The 24524-nt window shown below is 40.2% G+C and overlaps 1 protein-coding gene across 1 annotated transcript in view; it reads left to right on the top strand.

Annotated features, from left to right (window-relative positions):
* LOC149470394 (fibrocystin-L-like) overlaps nt 1-24524 on the top strand; it is a 209947-nt gene that overhangs the window by 175299 nt on the left and 10124 nt on the right. The window contains exons 67-74 of the mRNA XM_089664463.1: nt 8928-9044; nt 12667-12832; nt 14909-15141; nt 15916-16083; nt 17586-17743; nt 19057-19189; nt 21391-21741; nt 23300-23451. Coding sequence (XP_089520589.1) covers nt 8928-9044; nt 12667-12832; nt 14909-15141; nt 15916-16083; nt 17586-17743; nt 19057-19189; nt 21391-21741; nt 23300-23451 — 1478 coding nt within the window. The remainder of the gene's footprint in view (nt 1-8927; nt 9045-12666; nt 12833-14908; nt 15142-15915; nt 16084-17585; nt 17744-19056; nt 19190-21390; nt 21742-23299; nt 23452-24524) is intronic.

Raw genomic sequence — 24524 nt, 5'->3', positions numbered from 1 at the left:
AAAAGATCCGAGGTATTAAAAACATTCATAATCTTTAAAATACTCTAAAATCGCGATCTTTTTATACGCATTTTATACATCTTTTAATAATTTTTATATTCTTTTAATCCTCTGATGTTTATGTCCTAGATTTTGCACAGTATTAACTTTGACTTATTTTGATAATATTCTATTTTATATATGTATTAATTTCACTGTACGTTTACAATTTGACCATGTGTTTATTTTACTTTATCTGACCATGTATTGTATTATATATTTTTTATTGCTATTTATATTATATTGCGTAATTTAACATCCTATGATGTTCTAACTGGGAATTACCATTCAGTTATGCATTTTATTTCATAAATTTCCTTGCACATAATGAAGGATATGAACAATGTAGTCATATATATGTGCATATAGGGTGGGCTCTGCATACAACTCATGATATGCTCATACATCATATTGGTTTCTTTTAAGGGGCATAACGGATCCCATACAATGAATTCATAATTCGATATTTCCCCTATATTGTACTCCTCTGTGGAACAGTAGCCATCTGTTTCATCTTATTACTGCCATTAAAATGGCGCTGCACTGTAGTATACTAGTTTGCTGAATACAGTGACTAGTAAGCGCTCCCGCGATCCACGGCAAAATGGCGCCAACGGACCGCGCATGCGCCAATAACCGGTAAAATGGCGGCCGTAGTATACCAGTCTATTACATGCAATGACTGGTAGACGCTTCCGCGATCCACGGCAAAATGGCGCCGACGGACCGCGCATGCGCCAATAGCCGGCAAAATGGCGGCCGCGCCAAGCAGAATTGGCATTTAAAAATATAAATAGCACTACAATGGATGTCCCTGCTGTAAGCCCTTTCTCCCTATGACTATGTGCTTTGCACGAAACGCGTCAGGGGGCTACAGCAACTGGACATCTGACCACCGTTGGTGGCCATCCTGAACACATGGCTCTCCGTGTGAGTGCCATCATTCGCAGTGCCCATACAGCAAAATGATGACCCCAGGTGGTGATACATGCTAACGCGACCAGGGAATCCTGCACGCTGATGAGCCTGGACGGTGAGTTATGGTGTGATCTGACCTGGAAACAGATGACCTACTTATTGCTGGATGACGCAGGATTTCATATTGCGTATTTCAAACGCACTTCTGGTGAGTGCGTATTTCATTCATTTTTGAATCACATCATCTATCACTCCTGGATCAGGACACCCGCACATCTGGAATTGTGATCCCTCAGGATCCACACGTTGTTATCACTTTGAACTATCTAGTCACTAATAATAATCACCATTAGGTGATATTCTCCTGCACTTGCTGATATTGTATCATACAGTATATGCCGTATATATTAATAATTTTAGCGCTGCACCTATTTACTGTGATATATATTGTACTGGAGGTTTTCTTATGGTTACCTTTTTGGTGTTTCAGCAGCTTAATCTTTACTTTTTAACGCTTAGGGTAGCGCTCGCTTAGCATCCTTTTAATATATTCAAGATTGGATTATGTAAAGATAGAACATAGACTTCTGGAGTCTTTAGTTAAGGCTGACTTTGATGTGATATCAATCTCAGATCATGCTCTGTCACAGTGAAACTGTGTCTACAAGGGGAACGGAATAGGATAAATATGTGGTAGTTGAACGAGACACTCCCACAGGATCAAGAGACAGAAACGAGGCTAAAAAAAGAAATTGAGCAATATTTTCAGTCAAATGAGACTGAAGAGGTCTTGGTTCCAACAATATGGGAAGCACATAAGGCTTATATAAATGGTATCTTGACCTCCATAGTCATATAAGAGGTATCTTGATCTCCATATGGGCTGAAAAGAAGAAAAGGCGGGAGGAGAGTATAAGATCATTGATAGAAGAACTGTAGGAATTAGAACAACTTCATAAAAAGAAGTTAGACACAGATTTATACCAAAGAATATTAAAGTAAGAAGAATTAAAGGATTTAATGGAGCAAGAAACAAAGAAGGTGTTTAATATGGTGGCAAAAGAAAGATACTAATTGGGGAATAGAGCAGGGAAATATTTAATGAGAAGATTAAGGAAACAGAAATCAGCAAATTTTGTGGAAAGAATTAGAGATGAGACAGGTGATATGGTTTATTCAACCACTGCAATAGCCAACACATTTCAAAAATACTCTAGTAGATTATATGATGTAAAAGGGAGTTGTGATGAGAATGGAGTCATTAATGGCATATATTACAGTTATCCCCAAAAAAGGAAAAGATGTGTCCCAGTGTGCAAGTTATAGACCAATTTCGCTATTGAATATGGATACGAAATGATATGCAAAAAGATTAGCATCTAGGATGAAGGGTTTAATGAAGGCGTGGATACACCTGGATCAGGTGGGATTTGTCCCAGGAAGAGAAGGAAGGGATAATGGATTAAGATCATATCTCCTTTTGCAGAAGAGAAGTCCCCAGTGCTATTCTTGTCGATAGATGCTGAGAAAGCCTTCAACAGAGTAGACTGCGAATTTATGATGGACACATTAGAAGTAATGGGGATAGGACCTAGAATGATGCAGTGGATAAAAAATTTGTATAGCTACCCATCAGTTACATAGTTACATAGTTAGTCTGGCTGAAAAAAGACAAATGTCCATCCAGTTCAACCATAGAAAAAAAAGTTATAATCCTATACCCACAGTTGATCCAGAGGAAGGCAAAAAAAAACCCAGCAAAGCATGATCCAATTTGCTCCTGCTGGGGAAAAAATTCCTTCCTTCCCTGAGCCAATCAGATAGTCCCTAGATCAACATTACCTATAAATGTTAGTATCCAGTTATATTCTGTGTATCTAAGAAAGAATCCAGGTCTTTTTTGAAGCAATCCACTGAGCTAGCCATAACCAACTCTTGAGGGAGTCTATTCCACATTTTCACAGCTCTCACTGTGAACAAACCTTTCTGTGTTTGGAGATTAAATTTCTTTTCCTCCAGACATAGAGTGCCCCCTTGTCCTTTGTGATGACCTCAGGGTGAATAGCTCTACCTCGAGTTCACTATATGAACCACTGATGTATTTATACATGTTGATAATATACCCCCTAATCTCCTCTTCTTAAGAGAGACTAAATTCAGTTCCTCTAATCTTTCCTCATAGCTGAGCTCCTCCATGCCTCATATCAGTTTGGTTGCCCTTCTCTGTACTTTCTCCAGTTCCCCAATGTTCTTTTTGTGAATTGGTGCCCAAAACTGTACTGCTTATTCCAGATAAGGTGTTACTAATGATTTGTACTGGGGTATTATGATATCTCTGGAGTCTATACCTCTTTTAATACAAGAGCCTATAGCCTTTTTAACTTTGGCCGTAAGCCACATAGGTTCGATTTTTAGCCTTTTAAACTTGTTTCCCATGGGAATATATTTTGCAGTGTTCACATACAGTCTTTTTGAAGAACTCTTTCTGTGTTGTGTTCATTAATGCCAATATTCCCTCCCAGTCTAAGGGTTGGAGAGCAGCTCTCAGCCTTGGAAAATTAGCTCTCTTGAAATTGAGTATTTTTATTTTTACTGTATGTGCTCGTTTCCTGTCATGCCATCCATGGTATACAATTATGTTGTTAACTCTGACTGGTCAAAGCAGTCACGTGATACAGATAGGGCCAATCACAGCCCATCTGTATCATGTGATGAGCTTTGCCCAATCGCGCTAATCACAACAAAAGACTGAATGAATCAGTTTAATTCCGTAACAATGATTGCAAATATCAATGAAATACCTTGGTATTAGCAATCATAATGTGTTAAACAAAAACAAATCCTGATCACTTGCCCAGAGTAGTTCAATTTTATTATGATAAAAAAAAAATTAATAAAAAAATAAAACAACTGAAGAATGTGAAAAAAAAAACTTAAATTATTATTATTTTTATTTTTTTTACATACTATCACCAGTCAGTGTCTCTGATCACCACCACACCAGTTATATAATAATGCTGTAGTGGACTGGTGACAATATGTAAAAAAAAAATTGTGTTTTTTTTTTTATTTCTACATTTTCCAAGAAAATGTTACAAAAAATTACAACCTCCAAAAAACTTACCATTCCTCTTACTAAATACCTTGAACTGTCTATTTTCCAAAAACGGCTGATTTGGGGGGTATTTGTACACCCTGGTGTTTTCGGACCTCAAGAAACGAGATGGGCTGTCAGTACATCAGGAATGATCAATTGTCAGATATACAGTTGTGTTCAAAATAATAGCAGTGTGTTGAAAAAAGTGAATAATGCTCAAAAGCCTTCTAATAGCTTTTATTTCCATACACACAGATGCATTGGGAACACTACACATTATTTTCCAAATCAAAACATGTAGAAAAATACAGTATATCAAATTTGTGTTGTTCCTCTAAAAAAAAGTGAATGTTCAAAAAAATAGCAGTGTTTGTATTCTTCTTTACAAACTCAAACATTCACTATATAAACTGAAAAATGTTTGAAGATTTTGCTTTCCTTTGAATCACTTAATGAATATTTAGTTGTATAAGCACTGTTTCTGAGAACTGCTGTACATCTGTGTTGCATGGAGTCAACCAACCTCTGGCACCTGTGAACAGGTATTCCAGCCCAGGATGATTGGACTACATTCCACAGTTCTTCTCTATTTCTTGGTTTTGCCTCAGAAACTGCATTTTTGATGTCACCCCACAGGTTTTCTATTGGACTAAGATCCGGAGATTGGGCTGGCCACTCCATAACGTCAATCTTGTTGGTCTGGTACCAAGATGTTGCACGTTTACTGGTGTGTTTGGGGTCGTTGTCTTGTTGGAACACCTATTTCAAGGGCATTTCCTCTTCAGCATAAGGCAGCATGACCTCTTCAAGTATTCAAACTGATCCATGATCCCTGGTATGCGATAAATAGGCCCAACACCGTAGTATGAGAAACATCCCCATATCATGATGCTTGCACAACCATGCTTCACTGTCTTCACAGTGTACTGTGGCTTGAATTCAGTTTTTGGGGATTGTCTGACAAACTGTCTCCGGCAACTAGACCCAAAAAGAACAATCTTACTTTCATCAGTCCACAAAATGTTGCGCCATTTCTCGTTAGGCCGGTCAATGTGCTCTTTAGCAAATTGTAACCTCTTCAGCACGTCTTTTTTTCAATAGTGGGACTTTGTGGGGGCTTCTTGTAGATAGCTTGGCTTCACATAGGCGTCTTCTAATTGTAACAGTACTCACAGGTAACTTTAGATCTTCTTTGATCTTCCTGGAGCTGATTGTTGGCTGAGTCCTTGCCATTTTGGCTATTCTTCTATCCATTCGAATGGTAGTTTTTCGCTTTCTTCCACGTCTTTCAGGTTTTGGTTGCCATTTTAAAGCATTTGCGATAATTTTAGCTGAGCAGCCTATCATTTTTTGCACTTCTTTATATGTTTTCCCCTCTCCAATCAACTTTTTAATCAAGGTACGCTGTTCTTCTGAACAATGTCTGAAACGACCCATTTTCCTCAGAATTTCAGAGAGAAATGCACTGTAACCAGCATGTACAACATTTGCTGCCTTCCTTCCTTAAATAAGGGCAATAATTGCCACCTGTTTTTCAAAGAATGAATGACCTCAGTAATAGAACTCCATACTGCTATTATTTTGAACATGCCCCTTGCAATTAGTGATTAAATTACACAGAATCAGCAGCATGCATGTCATGACTGTTGGGTCTGTTGGATTTCTATTACTCTACTACACCTGCTAGTAAATTATTTGCCATGTAGAAATATCATTTCTACCAAAAACAGTGATTGATCAGGTTAGTGATGTCTGACAGCTATTATTTTGAACACAACTGTATATACCTTGATTTGTGGACGCTCTAACTTTCTTACAAATTAAATAATATGCACTAATGTGGGGTAATTTCACCAAAGAAATGTAGCAGAATACATTTTGGCCTAAATTTATGAAGAAATTTTATTTATTTGCAAAATTTTATAAGAGAAACAAAGAAAATGTGTTTTGTTTTTCAAAGGTTTCAGGGTTTTTTTGTTTTATTTAGCAAAAAATACTCAGTGGTGATTAAATACCACCAAAATAAAGTTCTATTTGTGTGAAAAAAATGATAACATTTTCATATGGGTACAGTGTTGCATGACCACACAATTGTCAAAGTGCTACAGCGCTGAAAGCTGAAAATTGGCCTGGGCAGGAAGGGGGTAAACGTGCCCAGTATTGAAGTGGTTATATTTGCCAGATTTTAAGAGATTATTATTTGGTAATACTATCATTGGTAGTAGATTGGGTATTCCACAACAGTTTTGGATGTTGTCTAACAATATTAGTATATTAACACAGAACATATTTAGAGTATGGGAAGTAATACACAGACAAATGGGATGGAAATATAACTCACCATTACTGCCACTTGTGGGAACAAGTTTTTTTGCACCAGGGAAAGAGGATGTATCAGGAAAATGGATAAAGGATGGAAATGCACAGTTAAAGGATATAATGGGGGAGGGGGAAATATGTTCTTTTCAGGAATTGAAGCACAAAAGGAATTTATTTTACGTTTTAGATGAGTGGCAATATTTTCAATTAAGACACTTTGTAATGGCACTTCCACAACCAGTAAGGACAGTAAAGGACCTGCATCCATTTGAACAGATGTTGAGTACGGGTACTTCACAGAAACACAGTATCTCTCATATACTGTATATAAAATACTTACAGAAATGTCCACATCTACCTCTTCACTGTTTCTGGAGAAATGGGAGATGGAATTTGGAATTCAATGGCGAAGAGGAAGTAAGAGAAGTGATGCTGCCATGTTCAGCACTGATCTCTTCTCCCCTCTTTTCTCTGTCACACAGGGAAGGGGGAGCACAAGGAAATTAAAAACGTTTTTAACCTTAATGCAAGCAATGCATTAGGTTAAAAAATGTTTTTAGGTTTAGTATCACTTAAATGCTTAGTCATAGCAGGCTGTTGCCTGTTGTCTTGTTTTTTACATATATGGTGGTGAGCAAGGCCCTGCACATATATGAGACTTAAATGAACCTAAGTGGTATTTGCTCATTGATGGACACATATTGCAAAATAAAGGTTTTGCATAGGTCACATCAAATACCTGCTTAACATATAATAAGTTGAATATTCATAAACAAGCCAGGTCATTACTATGTAATATGGCATCGATTCTTATTTATTTTAGGTTTAATCAATTAGAAACATAAAACATTTAAGGGCCTATTGTGTATTCTGTATGCTGTGCATTAATGTGTAATCTATTAAAGTGATACTAAACTCACACTTTTTTATTTACATAATCTCTTCTCTTTCTGTATATGGATATGCCTTGCTATAGGGGGCGCTCTGCCGGGGGGTGGTGCCAGGACCATCGGCAGGGGATACAAAAAGAAGAGGATTGGGGCTGCTCTGTGCAAAACCATCGCACAGAGCAGGTATAACATGTTTGTTTTTTTAGTCACTTCCCGCCTTGCTGTCACCGGCTGTATACCTTGGACACGGTCAATGACAGATCTGTGTACTGGCCCTGTTGCCAGTACCATGTGACCTGCTGTGACCAATCACAGCAGGTCACATGACAGTTGTAAACAATGGATGGCTTACTTTTATGCCATCCATTGTATACATGTGTGTCTAGCTGTGAATGGTCACAGTGATCACATGCACAGGCTGGGCCAATCACAACCCATCTGTGTCATGTGATTAGCTGCCGCCAATCACAGCTATTCACAACAACAAAAACAGAATTAATCAATTTCATTCAGTTAAATAGAAAATGAAAAACGTGAGTGCTGATCCTAGAAAGCAGCTAAACACTCTAAGTAACCAATAAATACTTATACAGAATAATATAAATAAAAGTGCAGCGCTAAGTAATAAATCTGAAAATTGTCCACTGTAAGTCCAGTTCATATCAACGTGCCAGGTGACAAATGGAAATCCACAATGGTGATCCGTGAGGAAGTAGCAGAAATGCACACTCACCAGAAGGCGGATATATATAAGCAGTATATATCAAAAGCTCATGGATCCTCGGTCAAGAAGAAACAGGTCTGGTCACTGTGGATTGGCCTTTCCTTTCCTCAAGGGTGCAGAGCAAAATTGTTCCTCCTCTTAGGTGGATGCTTGAATTCCTAATAAGGACTCTGCAAAGAGGTACTCCTCCTTGCTGTTCTTTCACATGTGTGTTTCTCTGTGCTCACCTATATATATATATATGATGACGCTGTGCTGTGCTGGTGACAGTGTGTAAAAAAATACTTGTGAAAATAATTTTTTAAAGTTCTTAATTTTCCAAAAAATTACAACTTCAAAAAACTCGCCATGCCTCTTGTGAAATACGTTGTATTTTCTACTTTGCAAAAAGGGGTCATTTGGGGGATATCTGTACTGTTCTGACATTCTTGGACCTCAAGAAATTAGATTGGCTGTCAGTACTTCAGGATTGATCAATTTTCAGCTATATCCCATAGTTTGTGAACTCTATAACTTTCCTACAGACTAAATAATAAATACTGATTTGGGTTATAAAATACTGATTTTCACCAAAGAAATGTAGCAGAATACATCTTGGCCTAAATTTATGAAGAACAATTATTTATTTGCAAATTTTTTATAACAGAAACAAAGAAAAACTTTTTTCAAAATTTTAGGTCTTTTTTTTGTTAATTTAGCAAAAAATAAAAACCCCAGTGGTTATTAAATACTGCCAAAAGAAAGCTCTAGTTGTGTGAACAAAATGATAAAAATTTAGTTTGGGTACAGTGTTGTATGACCGCGCAATTGTCATTCAAAGTGTGAGAGCGCTGAAACCTGAAAATTGGCCTGGGCAGGAAGGGGGTAAAAGTGCCCGGCATTGAAGTGGTTAGTTTTTGTTTTTCACAAGATATGATATACATTGTATTTTCTCCACCAGGTGGCAGAAGTGGCATCTGCTGGCCAAGCTTTGTCTCTGGTCATAACGCGGCACCGCAGCATCCAATGGCAGGAGTAATGAGCTACAATGCAATCGGTGGACTAATGACTGTGGAAGGTAATCATTCATAGGACCTTATACATTCATAGCTGCTCTTATGTTCTTATGCATGTTTTTTATAATTTAATTGGAGCTGAAGGCATAAATCAAAATCTCAGTTACAGAAGGGCTAATTTACTAAAGGGAAATAGGCTGTTTACTTTGCAAGGGAATTTGCTCCAGACCTTAGTAACTGAGATAAAGCTGTGCTGACATCCAGCAAACTGAAGTATTTTATTTTCCTTGTATGTGATTGAGTATTACCTTAGGGTCCTTTCACACGGGTGTTCCATATGTCCGTTTTTCATCCGTCCATTTACAGATGAAAAACAGACACCCATGTATTTCTGTGGACTAACGGATGTAAGCGAATGATCATCTGTTTACTCCATTTTTACATTGGTAAGGTTGCTTTCACACTGGTTTGCCTCAAAAACACTTGAAAAGCTGAACATCCTGGTCATGTGGTATCTTACTGCATCCGAGTATGCGGAAGGATACTGCGTATCATTTTAAAAAAAAAATGTAATTCACTAAAAAACTCTACTAAAACACTGCATGAGTTATTTTATTAACTCATGCGGTATTTTAATAGTGAAAACCATGCGTTAATGTTTCAGCTGTCAGCAAGGTTCCCAGCTGATAGCTCAATGTAAAAAAAGAACTGAAGGCAATTAAAAAATAATTAAAAAACAGCGTGCCCTCCCCCCTTCCATCCATACCAAGCTCTTGGGGTCAGGTATAGATTTTGAGGGGAACCCCCATGCACCCCCAAAAAAATGGCGTGGGGTCTCCCCCACAATCCATATCAGACCCTTATCCGAGCATGCAGCCCGGCAGGTCAGGAAAGGGGGGACGAGTGAGCGCCCCCAACCCACTCCTGAACCATACGAGGCCACATGGGGGGGTGCTCTGTGGCGGGGCCCCCCCAAAGCACCTTGTCCCCATGGCCGATGGTTATGGGGGGTCTGCGGGTGGGGGGTTTATCGAAATCTGGAAGCCCCTCTTTAGCTACCGCCATGTGAATGAGTATGGGGTACATGGTACAGCTACCCATTCACAAAAAAAACCTGTAGTGTGAAAAAAGACAGGAGACAGTCTTTGATAAGTCCTTTATTAAAAGAAGGAAAAGGAAAGAATGTCCTCCGAAGTAGATCCAACACCAATCACAATGCCCGCTGCCGCCGCTACCCGAATAAAGAAAGATAGAAGGCTCTGTTCCCGATGCTGGCTTGACAATTCTTAAATATGTAAAGGGCGGGACCATTATGCATGTGAGCCCACCCCTGAGTGACATCATTAACCCAGCATGTCCCGGTTAATGATGTCACATGGGGGCGGGGTCACACAGGTTTTTTCACAGTACAGATTTTTTTGAATGGGTAGCGATACCATGTACCCCATACTCATTCACATGGCGGGGGCTGAGATCTGGGGGCCCCCTTGCTAAAGGGGGGCTTCCAGATTACGATAATCCCCCTGCCTGCAGATCCCCATACCATAGCCCAGGGTTGTGGGGAAGAAGCCCTTGTCCTTGAGTGACATCATTGACCCAGCATGTCCTGGTCGATGATGTCACATGGGGGCAGGGTCACACATTATTCCAAAATGAATTAAATTCATTTTTTTCCTCAACATTCTAAAAACAATACCCCATAATGACAACATGAAAGACGTTAATTTTGAAATCTTTGCAATTTATTAAAAATAAAAAACAAAAAAAACCTCAAGTACATAAGTATTCACAGCCTTTGCTCAATACTTTGTTGAAGAACCTTTAGCACCAATTACAGCCTCAAATTGTTTTGAGTATGATGCTATAAGCTTGGCACACCTATTTTTGGGCAATTTCTCCCATTCTTCTCTGCAGTACCTCTCAAGCTCTATCAGGTTGGATGCACAGCCATTTTCAGATCTCTCAAGAGATATTCAATCTGGTTCAAGTCTGGGCTCTGGCTGAGTTGGCCAGTAGGCACTCCTTTGTTATGTGAGATGTTTGCTTAGGGTCATTGTCTTGTTAAAAGATGAACCGTCACCCCAGTCTAAGATCCAGAGCGCTCTGGAACAAGTTTTCATCAAGGATGTCTCCGTACATTGCTGCATTCATCTTTCCTTTGATCCTGACTAGTCTCCCAGTTCCTGCCGCTGAAAAACTTCCCCACAGCCTGATGGTGCCACCACCATGCTTCACTGTAGGGATGGTATTAGCCAGGTGGTGAGCAGTGCCTGGCTTCCTCCAGACATGATGCTTGTCATTCTGGCCAAAGAGTTCAATCTTTGTTTCATCAGACCAGAGAGTTTTGTTTCTCATGGTCTGAGAGTCCCTCAGGTGCCTTTTGGCAAACTCCAGGCTGCCATTTGCCTTTTACTGAGGAGTGGATTCTGTCTGGCCACTCTACCATACAGTACAAAAATGGCCACTGCCCCAGTCTATAACTGGCCTTCACAGCAAGGAGCACATGGAAGGGTGACGCATGTCACACAACAAAAAGGAAAAATTCCCAGCTCAGTTTGACAGCCAGCTTGCAAACAAACCGAATTAACCTGTCTAACAGTATGCATTAAAAACAGGGGTTTAGTTGGCACACATTTGCAAATACATTCGTAAGCTACAGAGCCTCATCACGGCACCCCAGTATTCTGTAGTTCCTAACTCTCCAATTTTAAGAGCCCCCATAGTAGAGGTACATGTATTTAATGGATAGACTTTAATGGATAGATTCTAGTATATAGGAATGATTGGTGGAGTGCTGCAGAGATGGTTGTTCTTCTGGAAGGTTCTCCTCTCTCCACAGAAAAATGCTGGAGCCCTTTCAGAGTGACCATCGGGTGCTTGGTTACCTCCTTGCCTAAGGCCCTTCTCCCTCAATCGTTCATTTTGGCCAGGCATCCCGCTCTAGGAAGATTCCTGGTAGTTCCAAACTTCTTCCATTTATGGATGATGGAGGCCACTGTGCTCATTGGGACCTTCAATGCTGCATAAAGATCTGTGCCTTGATACAATCCTGTCTCAGAGGTCTACGGACAATTCCTTGGACTTCATGGCTTGGTTTGTGCTCTGACATGCACTGTTAACTGTGGGACCTTATATAGACAGGGTTATGCCTTTCCTAATCATGTCTAATCAACTGAATTTCATACAGGTGGACTCCAATCAAGTTGTGGAAACATCTCAAGGATGATCAGTGGGAACAGGATGCAGTAGAGCTCAATTTTGAGTGGCATGGCAAGGGCTGTGAATACTTATGTACATGTGGATTTTTTTTGTTTTTTATTTTTAATAAATTGAAAAGATTTTTAAAAAATTATCTCACGTTGTCATTATGGGGTATTGTTTTTAGAATGTTGAGGAAAAAAATTAATTCAATCCATTTTGGAATAAGACTGTAAAATTACAATATGCTGCAAAAGTTAAGCGCTGTGTATACTTTCTGGATGCACTGTATATACCTGCAGCAGTTTTTCCTCATCACAGGGTCTCTTTAATGAATGCATAATTTAATTGAATTGATTTTGTTATTTTCCTGGAGCCCATTTTAGTGTTCTTTTGATTATTTTATGTCACATATTTATATATGTCTTTGAGTGTTTTATGTCTTTTACTGTCAAACATTTATCAAGAGCGTTTTTTCATTTTCAGATACAATATTTGTGGGTTACAAAAATGTGTGCTCTGGAGAAGCCAATGTGATGTTCATGACCGATCCTGAAAGTGAAGACTTACAGCACCCCATAGAGGTCTCCAGACTGACATTAGTGGACACTACAGAGGACCAGAAAGTCTTCATCCACAGGCCAGACGTGAAGTAAGTTCATCCAACAATAATAATGATTCCGCTTCACAATTCTCTTAAAGGGTCAGTCCACCAGTGTTTGATAGTTGTTGGGAAGATAAAACACCTGGTTTAAACTTTAACCCTTCTGTCATTGACGTCTAGGTGCCAGAGCACCTGTGTCAGCATGTATACATAACTTGGAAATACCTTATACCTCTTTGACCTATTTGCCTACCTAAATAATATTTAATTGTATATATACAGTGGATACTGTATTTATATTGTGACAACTAGCATCAAACGGTAGAGCTTTTAAGAACTGAGCCACTCACTTTTCTTCTTTTTTAAAGGCTTTTCTTGTCAAATTTTATTAAAAGAAAGATTCAAAATGGTTCCATAATTCAAAATCAACGTTCCCTCGCAGGGGGTTTTAAGCAATTTTCTCTCTTGAACAAACATGCAGCCTCCTGGCGTACTCTTGCATTGCTTCTCTGGCCTTAAACATTATGTCTTTGTCTGTCTCCTACAGACAGTTTTCTCACAAACAAAAACTTTGACCTTATGGCTTGCAACCCCTTGCTGCTCTGGCTCCCACCTCTCTCCTAGGTAGAGCCCTCCTGACTCCTGGGTGAAGACCTCCTGTCTGCCAGAGTGGAGCCCAGAACCATGATCAGGTCACTCCTAGAATCCCAGCACAAACCCAACCCATATGTGTGCTAGTGGTTCCACAAAACCTGATCACTATGAAATCTCCAAGCTCCAGGTGGTCCCAAAACAGACTTTACTATAACAATAAGGAAACTGAAAAGCCAGTTTCCTCTGCATGACAAAAGTTCCCAGGAGCTCTTCAACCTATCTAGAAGAAAATCCTGGGACAAAAACTCTTTTAGACCCTGGCAGGGCAATGCACTACTAATATATATATATATATATATATATATATATATATATATGTATGTATGTACTGTATGACTTTTATGTTTTTAAGTGTTTTAATAAATACCCTGCACAGTTTTGTTTTTATTATAGGCTAGGCTGACAAGTGCAGAGGAAGTAACATTTTTTTCTTTTCTAATTGATTATTATTCTTGATCCAGGGGTGGACTGACCATTGGGAAACTCGGGCACTGCCCGAGGGCCCGAGGTCAATAGGGGGCCCCATGAGATGCTCTTGGTACCTTTTTCATAGGCTTTTTTGAGTTTGGGCAAGGACACAGGGGCCCCATGATCCCCTATTGCCCAGGGGCCCAATGAGTTGTCAGCCCGCCCCTGTGGATCATTTAACTGTCAAAGTCGAGAAGTATGTTAGATCTCACTGTAGGGAAAAGTAGGGGCTGGCTAAGCCTACCATGTTCCACATATAACCAAAACATCACTGATTGATGAAATGCCTCCATTTTGTTTTCTAATGTCTTATAGTAAAAATTTAGTAATTCACTTTATTGAATCAATCATTTTTCAATTTATTCACTGATGCAACATAATGAAGGGGAAGCACTGGTCTTTGCCTTGCCGTCTTAAAGGTCAGAGTGACAATGTCACAATTAGGAAGAGGAGAAGATAGGGTACATTTCTATTGCAACTCCTTTCAAGACATCACATGCTCTGTACTGTACAACACGACACAATTGAGGCGCCATTCACACTGTGCTGAGTGGATTGTAGGTGTTTTTTCAAGATTTTTTTTTTCATGCATCTTTGAATGTTTTTTTGAGCAGATTTGCAAATATTATAGGAGTTTTTTCAGGAGTTTTTCATTTAGGCGAATTTGCTGTGGCCAAGAGAAATAGAAATAGCTGCTGTCTGAGCTGCAAACGCCTGAAAAAACACTTGAAAAAACACTTGTAAAAACGTTTAGGCATATTCCACTCAAGTCTATGGGGACAAAATGATCAGATTTGCATGAAAAGAAGCGCAATTCCTCTTTTTGCGACAGGCATTTTACTACAGGTGACAGAATGCTCAAGTGTGCTCAGTGTGGAAATAATGGTGTTTTACTTGTTGAGTGTTTTTGAGCGTCGAGCTTCGAGCTGAAAAACACTCAAGTGTGAATGGGGTCTTAGACTTCATATATGACATTTGAACTTTTTGTTTATACAAATACAGCAAAGCGAACCCATCAGACTGTGTGGACATGACATGTGATGCAAAGAGGAAGACCCTCTTGAAAGATCTTGATGGTTCCTTCTTGGGGCAAATAGGTGCTGTGGTACCACAGTCAGAATGGGAGTGGAATGGAGACAGGAGATATGGACTTGGAGATTACCGAATTCCGACAGTGATGCTGACCAGTCTCAATGGAAGCCGAATACCTGTATCACAGGTAGCTCCCTATGAAGGTAAACATTTCCATATACCAATCCATTAGTCTGAATAATGACAGGTTACTTTTGCTTAAAGCGGAACTTCACCCAAAAGGGGAAATTCTGCTTATTTGCATCTTCTCCCCTCTTCTTTGAGATTTGGAACTTTTTCAGGAGGGGTACTTGGCTTTGACAGGTACCCACTGCCACTTCCCGTCAACTCATCTCAATGATCCCAGCAGAAATTTGGTCCCCCTCTTTCCCCCACAATCTTCTGGGACCTGTGATTTGTTCCTGCAGGAACATTCATAAAGTGCAAAGCTCGTGCATGTGCAGTGGGAAACTGGCAGTGAAGCCGCAATGCTTCATTGCCGGTTTCCCTTAGTTAAGATGCCGGCTCCTAGACCCAAAGCCTTCTAAAGAATCGCCTTGGGTGAGGACAGCACTGGATCCCTGGACAGGTACAGTAAGTGTCCTTATATTAAAAGCCAGCAGCTACAGTATTTCTAGCTGCTGACTTTTCATTTTTGTTAATGGGGGGGGCTGGAGAACTGCTTTAATTGGACCAAAACACCATAATTCAGCTGCGGGTTGTGTTGTAGGTAAAATCAGGAATCAGGACTCCTGGTTACAGCAAAGTGGTGAAGGTGCCAGTGGACCCTTTTTATTGCTCTCACCTGAACTCCTGTGTCACTTTATTCATAATGATTCGTATAGATAGTCATTGTAAGTTCAAAATAAAATGATATTTCTCTTTCATTGATTTTGATGTGTTATAATAATGCTTCCATCTGCTTGTCTTTTGTTAAGGAATCATCAGAGATAGCACTTGTGTGTACATGTCATCCTGGGAGGCCTATGAATGTTTCAGACTTAATTATGAGATGCTTGTCATTGAGAGCCTGGATGCAGATACAGAGACACGGCGTCTTTCCCCAGTAGCTGTGTTGGGAGATGGCTATTTAGATCTCATTAATGGTATGGATATCATACTTCAGCTGTTATACAGATTAAAAAAAGAAATGTACATTTTTGATTGGCTGTTGCAGGTAACATCTCTTTCATGTCACTTCTGTTTCATACAGCTCTCAGTTATAATTGTAGTCTACTAAATACTCATATACAGTATCTTACCATCAACTCTTACGCTAGCCATATGAAGGTCAGTTTTTTCGTTCAACTAGCGGGTTGAACAAAAATCTTACCTGATTCCCCCATGCATATACTTGATGTGGATGTGGGAATCCTCCCTGCTGCGTCATTGTACTCTGACAGAGAGGAGACTCCCCCGCTGTCAGAATACAGAGATCAGCGCTGCAGTCTATAGATTGGTAGATCAACTTCTGTTCAACCATAGTGGCAACACATGGATTGAAATTTGGCTTGTCAGTGTTGAAATGGCTGAATTTAGATCCATGTGTGGCCAGCTTTAGTCTGAAAAACACAAAGGAGCAAACAATGAAATCATTCATGTGGTTAAGCATTATACTGTTATATCCAATGCAGTCTTTGGGCTTTACGTAAAGCCCAACTCTGGAAAAAGTCAAACTGCCACCTTGCAATGAAGCTACCCCCACAGAGCTAGTACTAAATTCTCTTTTAGTTCTAGGGGACCGGGAAAAGTACTTTTACTTACAAATCCTCCACTCCCCTGGCAGATGGTGCTCCCGGGAGCTCCATGAAAGAAAATGGTCTGCTTATTAGCTAACACCGTAAAAAAGGCAGAAAATACATTACATCCTAGCTTCTGGTGTTGGTGATGACACTGGGTGTTCTCATAGGATCCTGGGAAAGCTGAGGATCCCAAACCCTTCAGATATAGACTCCTATATTGTATTGGTACATATTTTCATGAGATTTGGAAACCCATGGTACAGCCTGTTGATGCCTCAATTAGATTTATACCCTTATGGTGACATGCAACACTTTCTCTGCAGGCCTCATGCATTAAAGTGTCAGTACCAAGAGCAGTGATTGTTTCCCCATAGCCACCAATCAGAATAAAAACTGCCATTGAAAATACTAGTTTAAATATGAACATTGGAATCTATTTAAAGTGATTGTAAAGCTTCATTTACAAAAAAAATGTCATGTCATGTGATATTTACCTGCTATATGCAATTTTTGCACAGAGCAACCCCAAACCTCCTCTTTCGAGGTCCCCCACTGGCACTGTCCTTTCCTCTACTTGTCCGCACCCACTTGCTAGGGGACAGATGAGTTGCAGAGTCTCCTGCAAGAAGATAGGCAATGGAGAAAAGCTGCTACAGACTGGCACAATGCTGGTTTAAGAACGGTCTCACTTATGTGTTTAAGGGGGGGGCTGGAGGGAGCAACATTTGAAAAGTTTTTTTTTTTTACCTTAATACCTTTACAACCTTTTGAAAATATAAAATTTACTGTGCTCATGACATCTCCTGCCCCATGTTTGTGTATTGTGATGGTTATCTATACAGATAAATGCTTTGGTCTTCTTACAGGGCCCCAAGACCACGGCTGGTGCAATGGATATACCTGTCAAAGAAGAGTTTCATTGTTTCACTCCATAGTGGCAACAAACAAGTCATTTGATATATATTTCTCTAGCATCAGCCCACAGAAAATGCGTCTTAAGCTACTCAACACAGACGACTCCAAAGTAAGTTCACCAGCAAGAGGGTTATATACCAAATGTGCATGATGTCTCCCATATTGACTGTTAAGGCTGACCTTGCTAAACAGGATACATAAGACTTTTTTTTGCCCCTGTGCTTACACAGAATCTTGAAGTGTCAGCTGGACCCAGTAAATGTGTCCAAACTGTGCTCATTATAATGAAGGATCTGTACTCATGCCATGTCTATAGAAGATCTCAATATATGTTTTTAGCAGATGCTGTAGCTGTACTGATGGCTCTACGCCTTCCCATACTGATTAGAGAGTATTTCTACAGACATAGAAGATGTGCCATATTCTAATAATGAAATATGAACCACAGTTTTTGAAGCCACAATGAAGACAGGCCATTCTCAACCTTTTTACTCCAGAGGAACCCTTGAAAAAAAATTTCTGGTCTCTGGGAAGGCTTGCTAAATGTAATTCATTGGTGAGCAGTGGGAAAACATTGGTGGTAAAACAGCAGCCATATAGACAGCTGAACAAATAATTGGTGACAAGCTGCTAGCTCCTAAAGTCACCTTTACTGGAGAAAATGCTGCTCCAGGCTCCTTCCGGTGCTACTCACAGAAACAAAATCACAGGCATATGAAGTGGTGTCTGTTGAAGGGTACAATCAATATTCATCAGAGATCATGTGAACAAAATCCTTGTTTTGTTTTTTTTTAATTATGTGCACAACATTGAGGAGAACATGGAGAAAGGTAGGTAGTTTTAGATATTTTTATTACTTTTTATTCAGCTATCCCAGCAAGACTAATAACCTAACTTTAATGCAGAACTTCCCCCCCCCAAACAGAAAATAGCCAATTAAAAGATAAAATAAAAAGAAGCATTTGCTGCAATACTCACCTTCAATTCAGCACTGTCCCCTTCAGTAATACTTTCTCATCCCTAAAAATCAGTAGATGTCCTCAATCCAAAGGGTTGAATGATGACCGGAGACCTCTAAACCCCTTCATCTGAGCTCAGACTGTTATGAATTTGTCTCACTTGGATTGTGGCAGTATGCCACCTAGACTTAGAGTATTACAGTATTGCATAGCATTCACACAGCATTACATGAATACTATTCAGTTCAGCAGAGGAAGGACCCATGATGGCACTGAATTAGCCAGAAGACCCTTGGAAAGAATTTTGAATTGAGGAAAAACTAAAATTAGACTAGACCTTATAACTTTGGCAACCTTTTATGACAAGGGAGTTTATTTAAGGATCTTCATCTTTTATATTTACACCTTGACACTGTCCTATTGGATACGTCAAATTTTCATACCAATGTCTGTTTTCTTTTAGTCTGTTCGCGTTGGAATCTACTTTTCAAATCCCCAGCGTCTGGATGTTTATGTGAACAATGTCTATGTAAACCCAACTAATATAGAATGGAAGGGATCTTCTGATTTCACTCTCAAAGCTCCAACCTACCAAGGTAAATAAGTATGGTTGATCACTAATTGTCAGAGATCCAGGTATGACCAGAGATGTGTGGACTGACACAGGGAACAGCAGGCTTCAGAAATGATGAAATAATAATAAAATTTATTAAGAGCTGCGCAAATATACAAACGCAGTGCAAACAAAAACCAAACCTTAAACTAATATTAATATGTACAAGTGTAGTCAGGGCTGGAGAGGTGGAGTGGTCAGGCAGGCCGGGTCAGGAATAATCGGGCAGATAAGGTACAACAGGAGCAGGCAGGAGAATGGTCAGGAATAGCCGGGGTTGGTGCAGGCGGAGTTCTAGCAGAGTCAGAGTCAAGCAGGCAGAAGACAGGATACAGGATTAGGACAACAGGGCACATGGGAAAACACCAAGGCACTGATTGCAGGCCTGGTACTGCTTAAATACACCTCCTGCAATCAGCCTCAGGTGATGGCTTGATTGCAGGGGTAAGATCCTGGCTGCTAAAAGCACCCGCTGGCAAGCACCGGTACTGCAGCCCACACAGCAGGTGAGCCCCAGCACCACCAGCGATGAGTCCTTTCCTGACACTAATGCTCTCACAATGCAGGTAGTATTAAGGTGGCATTGGGAGAATCTGTCATGAAGCAAGTATGGAGGGAGGATTCCATTGTTTACCACCTTGTGAAAATGCCAGCAATCCAGCTGTCATGGTGATGCTCTGGTTTCAATACTTTTAGTCATTATCCTGGAACAGGTATAAAACACAAGATATATGGCACAATCCCTGATCATATAAACAATTCCTTCTATAAAGGATGAAACATAAAGCAAAAAATTAAGAATAACATAAATGAAGATAGGCTAAATAAGTCCATATAGTCCATAATCATAAATATAGTCTATAGTAGAAAATTAACACAAAGTAGGCATGGTGGTTTCCAACTTCACTTCCGATTCTGTGCCCGACGGTGATCCCGGAAGCTGTGTCCTCCAGTGAAAGTGCGGAAGTCTGTTCTGTTCTCCGGTTTTATCCGGTTTAGGTTCAGTGAGCCACTGCTAATGTGCCATCCCGGAGTGGAAAACGATATCACCTTGTGTACCTTCCTGGAACAGGTATACATGGAAATGCAAAAACACGCACAAGAAGGCACAAACACCAAGTGCATTCTCACCATACAGCTTTAGTTAATACTAAGAGACAATTGCATACTCACAAACATAAGTATCAACAGGTGTATCACATAGAAACTTCAGCTACATAGTATGTTTGTGAGTATGCAATTGTTTTTTTGTATTAAGTAAAGCTGTATGGTGGTACTGCACTAAGTGTTTGTGCCCTTCTGTGTGTGTTTTTGCAGTTGATGGAAGGGCTTTATCAGATTGAGCATTATGTTTGAACACCATTAGGAGTACGTCTTCTTAAGCTCCTAAGTGTTATTTATACTTTGGTGAAAGTATACAAGTGAAGGCAATGTGATGTCACAACTCTGACCTATGTACTTGTTTAAGGTGACCCAGAAGGTGTTACTTCTGTGCAGTCTTCATGGGGGCAGTAAGGGAGTGGGCCGTGGGATGGGTCTAGTGCATCATTGGAGCTGGCTGTCTAAGATGGTGGCGTATGACCTGCTCTGCGATACCCGAACAGCGAATCGTAGAGGGACAATGCTGGCCTCACTGTGCAGGGGAGTATGTGCTTTAAAGCACTACAGCACTACAGGTAAGTGGAAAAAGGGGGGTGGAGTTGAGTACCACTTTAATAGACCTAACAGAGTGAGTAAGAAATCTATGCTAATAAGAAAATCATGTTTCCATATCGGGGAAGTGATTTCACACAAGAGTATTCCCTAAGTATTATCACTGCCCTACAAAGGAACTACTATATTACTAGAGCCCTGCCTATACCAACATGGGATACCCACTCCTCCCCATCAGGTGATTGAAGGTCATGTCCCCTGATCAAAAAGTTTCCTACTGCAGAGGGTTCCCGCTGCCACTGTACCTTATCAGTTCATGGAGCACACAGCTCTAAATGAACCATGTATGTCCTGTTCACTCTTAATAATGATTTCTAATTACAGAGATGCTTATCGGACATTAATAAATGTCTTTGTGCGAGTGAACCAGCCGAAACGAATTCCAACTCATACATAGTGAAAAAAAATGTACGACTGGAAAACCATAGACAATATTTTAACAAAATATATTTTCTGGTTTCTGCTTGAAAGGTCAATATATGCCACAGCTGAATTCTTCTGTGCTTGGAGAAAACTTCTTTGACAGAGACTACAACATGATGTATGTCCTGGTCCGAGGATCCTACCCAGTGGAAATACACACATCTCCCCTCATTGTTCTTGCCTTTAATCTGCCTGCAATGACTGTGGACCAATTTTACGGGGATAACCTTGTGAGGAACCTGGCACTGTTCCTGAAGATTCCTGCCAGCAAAATTCGTATCACAAAGATAATTTCAGAGGGATCCAGACGAAGGAAGAGAGCAACAGGGGGACTCTCTGTTTCTGTGGAAATTTCAGATCCGCCTGGAGAGCAGATGAACACAACTTCCAACTCCACAGGTAAAGAATGGTCATAGGGAGCTCTTTAAAGTGGTTCTAAAGTCTCAAAGTTTTTGTTACCTTCATGCGTTCTACTCATGAAGGTAATAAACCTGTGTGCAGCTCCCCCAGACCCCCCAATACGTACCTGAGCCTGAACTCGATCCAACGATGTGCATGAGAGGAGGTGCTCTCCTGGCTTTCTCCCTCTTCACTGGCTTAGACACAGCAGTGGGAACCATTGGCTCCCACTGCTGTCAATCACAGCCAGTGAGGAGAGAGTGAAGGCAAGACCGAGCCACACTCTGTATGTCTATGGATGCACAGAGAGGGGCTTGGGAGCAAGCACGCACAGGTACCCCATAGAAATCAGCTTGCTATGGGGGCACTCAGCATTAGGGAGGATTCAGGAGTGCTGGTGGAGGATTGGGGATGCTCTGTGCATAGGGAATTGCATAGAGGAGGTAAGTATGACACTTATTAATATTATTCACTGTAGATACATTGATGTGGTGGATTATGTCCCTAGTATTGTAACTATTTGAATTAAAATAGTTTATCTATCTGTCTGTCTGTCTGTCTGTCTATCAGCTGTCTATCTAGCTTTAGGCTATATTCACACTGTTGTGCACTTTGGTGCACCTCAACAAGACACCTACGTTGCAGTGCACTGCGATACGTGGTAACGCACACCCCATGTTGGAAAAGAAATGTTGCATGTGCTTTTTTGTCTGCTTTTGTAGCCTATACAAAATGAGTTTGCTGCCTTGATGCAATGTACATTATTGTGCCCCATATGGCACATTAACATATTGTATGTGCAATAATGCCACGGAGTGGACAGGTGTCAATGGAACTGGTCTTTCAGTATAAATCAGCTAAACACATTCCAACTGCATTAAAAAGAAATGTGCATAGCATACTGTTTGTTGTCATTAGAAAGCAGCAACATTCTAAGTAGAAAAGCTTGACTCCTGCCAGCATGCTGCAGATAAAACCTTTGTACTCTGTGTGGAAGCAGTGGTCTCCCTGTGGCAAACCACGATGCACCTGCTCTGTGTAAAATATGTATGTACAGTAGAGCATAATGCACCACGGCATAACACAACGCATATATCAAGCGTTGTATTGTGCTGCTTTATTTAAAAAAAGGACATGTTCACTTTTCATCCATTTTTGTGCATTGGCAGCCCATTCATAATAGAAATAATGTATGGGGAATGCATGGAGAGAAAATTTCCCCGATGAGACAGCAGAAAAAAAGGAAACTTGTTAGGAAATGTTACCCTTTTACCCAAAATGCAAAAAAGAAATTTGTGGTTTTAGACATACTTTAATCCTGTATAAAATAGTAAGTGTGAAGGCACAATACACACAGTAAATGTGGCCCACTGAATAAACATCATGAGGTCAGCAAAGCAGACTGCACCCAATAAAGTCTGGATGTAGAGTGGGTGGACATGTAATACTTTATATAATTCATAGTAACTTTGTGATATCTACACTACACATTGTTCTCATGTCTGCAGTTGTATGCACGTATAACAACCCGATGTTAAGTATTTATTTTGTTATGCAGGTGATCTGTTGTACTCGGATTTCCAGTCAATGAGTCAAAACCTGGCATCAGCTGCAATCAATGGAAATCTCAGCAGTTACCTGAATGTCACAGTTTCATCACTGTCAGTGTCTACTCCTGTGCCACCTCCGAGTGACGCAGCCTGGAGCCAGGTAATACCAGTAATTGTACTGATGGATTATGAGTTTGATCACATCTCCCTGTACTATTCAGCAAGCAAAAACCTGGCCTCAGCTGCACTCAGTGCTTCAATGTAATCAGATACCTGAATGTTAGTGACAGTGCTGGCCATTCTTTAGGTCTGGATTTCATATGGCTTGCCTGAATCTTTTATTGGTGGCCATAGTGCAGGGAAACATTACAGATAATGGCACATTTAGGCTCAGTTAAAGCTCAATTCATGTATGTTTTATACCCAGGCAACTATAATGTGATAAATAAGACACATAGAGGTCCTGGTGGATTTCACATACTGTAGGTTCAGGCCACTAATCATCCAAAAAGAAAGGTTAGCCACACTCGTCATGTGCTTTTTATTGAAGCATATACACTGTACACATCACACAGGAAGGGGGAGGGGAGAAGCAAGAGAGAACGCGTTTCGCACTCAGGCTAGCACTTGATTTTAACCTTTGAGCCAACAGGAGGAAGAATGGAGCAGAGCACCCAGCCTGCACAAACTATTGACCACTGCTCAATATCTGGCTTCATTTATTAAATCGTAGAAAACAAATGTCAACTGTCCCAATCTATAACTGGCCTTTGCAGCAAGGGGCACATGGAACGGCAATGTATGTCAAACAACAACAGAGAAACATTCCCAGCTCAGCTTACCAACCAGCCAGCAACCAACCGAATTGTCCTGTCTAACAGTTCAAATTAAAGACAGGGGTTTAGTTTGCACACATTTGCAAATATTCATTTATTTGATATCAAAAAATTTAAAACATGATGTGTACAGTGCATTTTTGACAATTTAAGCATATGAGGAGTGCAGCTGACGCAGACCTTCCTTTTTGGATAATTAGAAGGTGACACCTCAAAAAGAGATGTAAACAATCATAGAAAATATTTAACATATATCTAAAGCCAAAAAGTGTATGTTTCATTTTGAATGAAGTTTTATTAACCTCTGCTAGTTTTTTTTCATCTATGTCCCATTGAGAGATTTTCCTTCGCTTCTTTTTATATGAACTACAAATTGTGAATTTTCTCTTATTGTTAG

The sequence above is a fragment of the Staurois parvus genome, unplaced genomic scaffold (genome assembly GCF_062004578.1).
Source record: "Staurois parvus isolate SC_StPar_1 unplaced genomic scaffold, SC_StPar_1.0 ptg000047l, whole genome shotgun sequence".
Taxonomy (NCBI): Eukaryota; Metazoa; Chordata; class Amphibia; order Anura; family Ranidae; genus Staurois; species Staurois parvus.
This window is presented reverse-complemented; position numbering and strand designations above follow the sequence as displayed.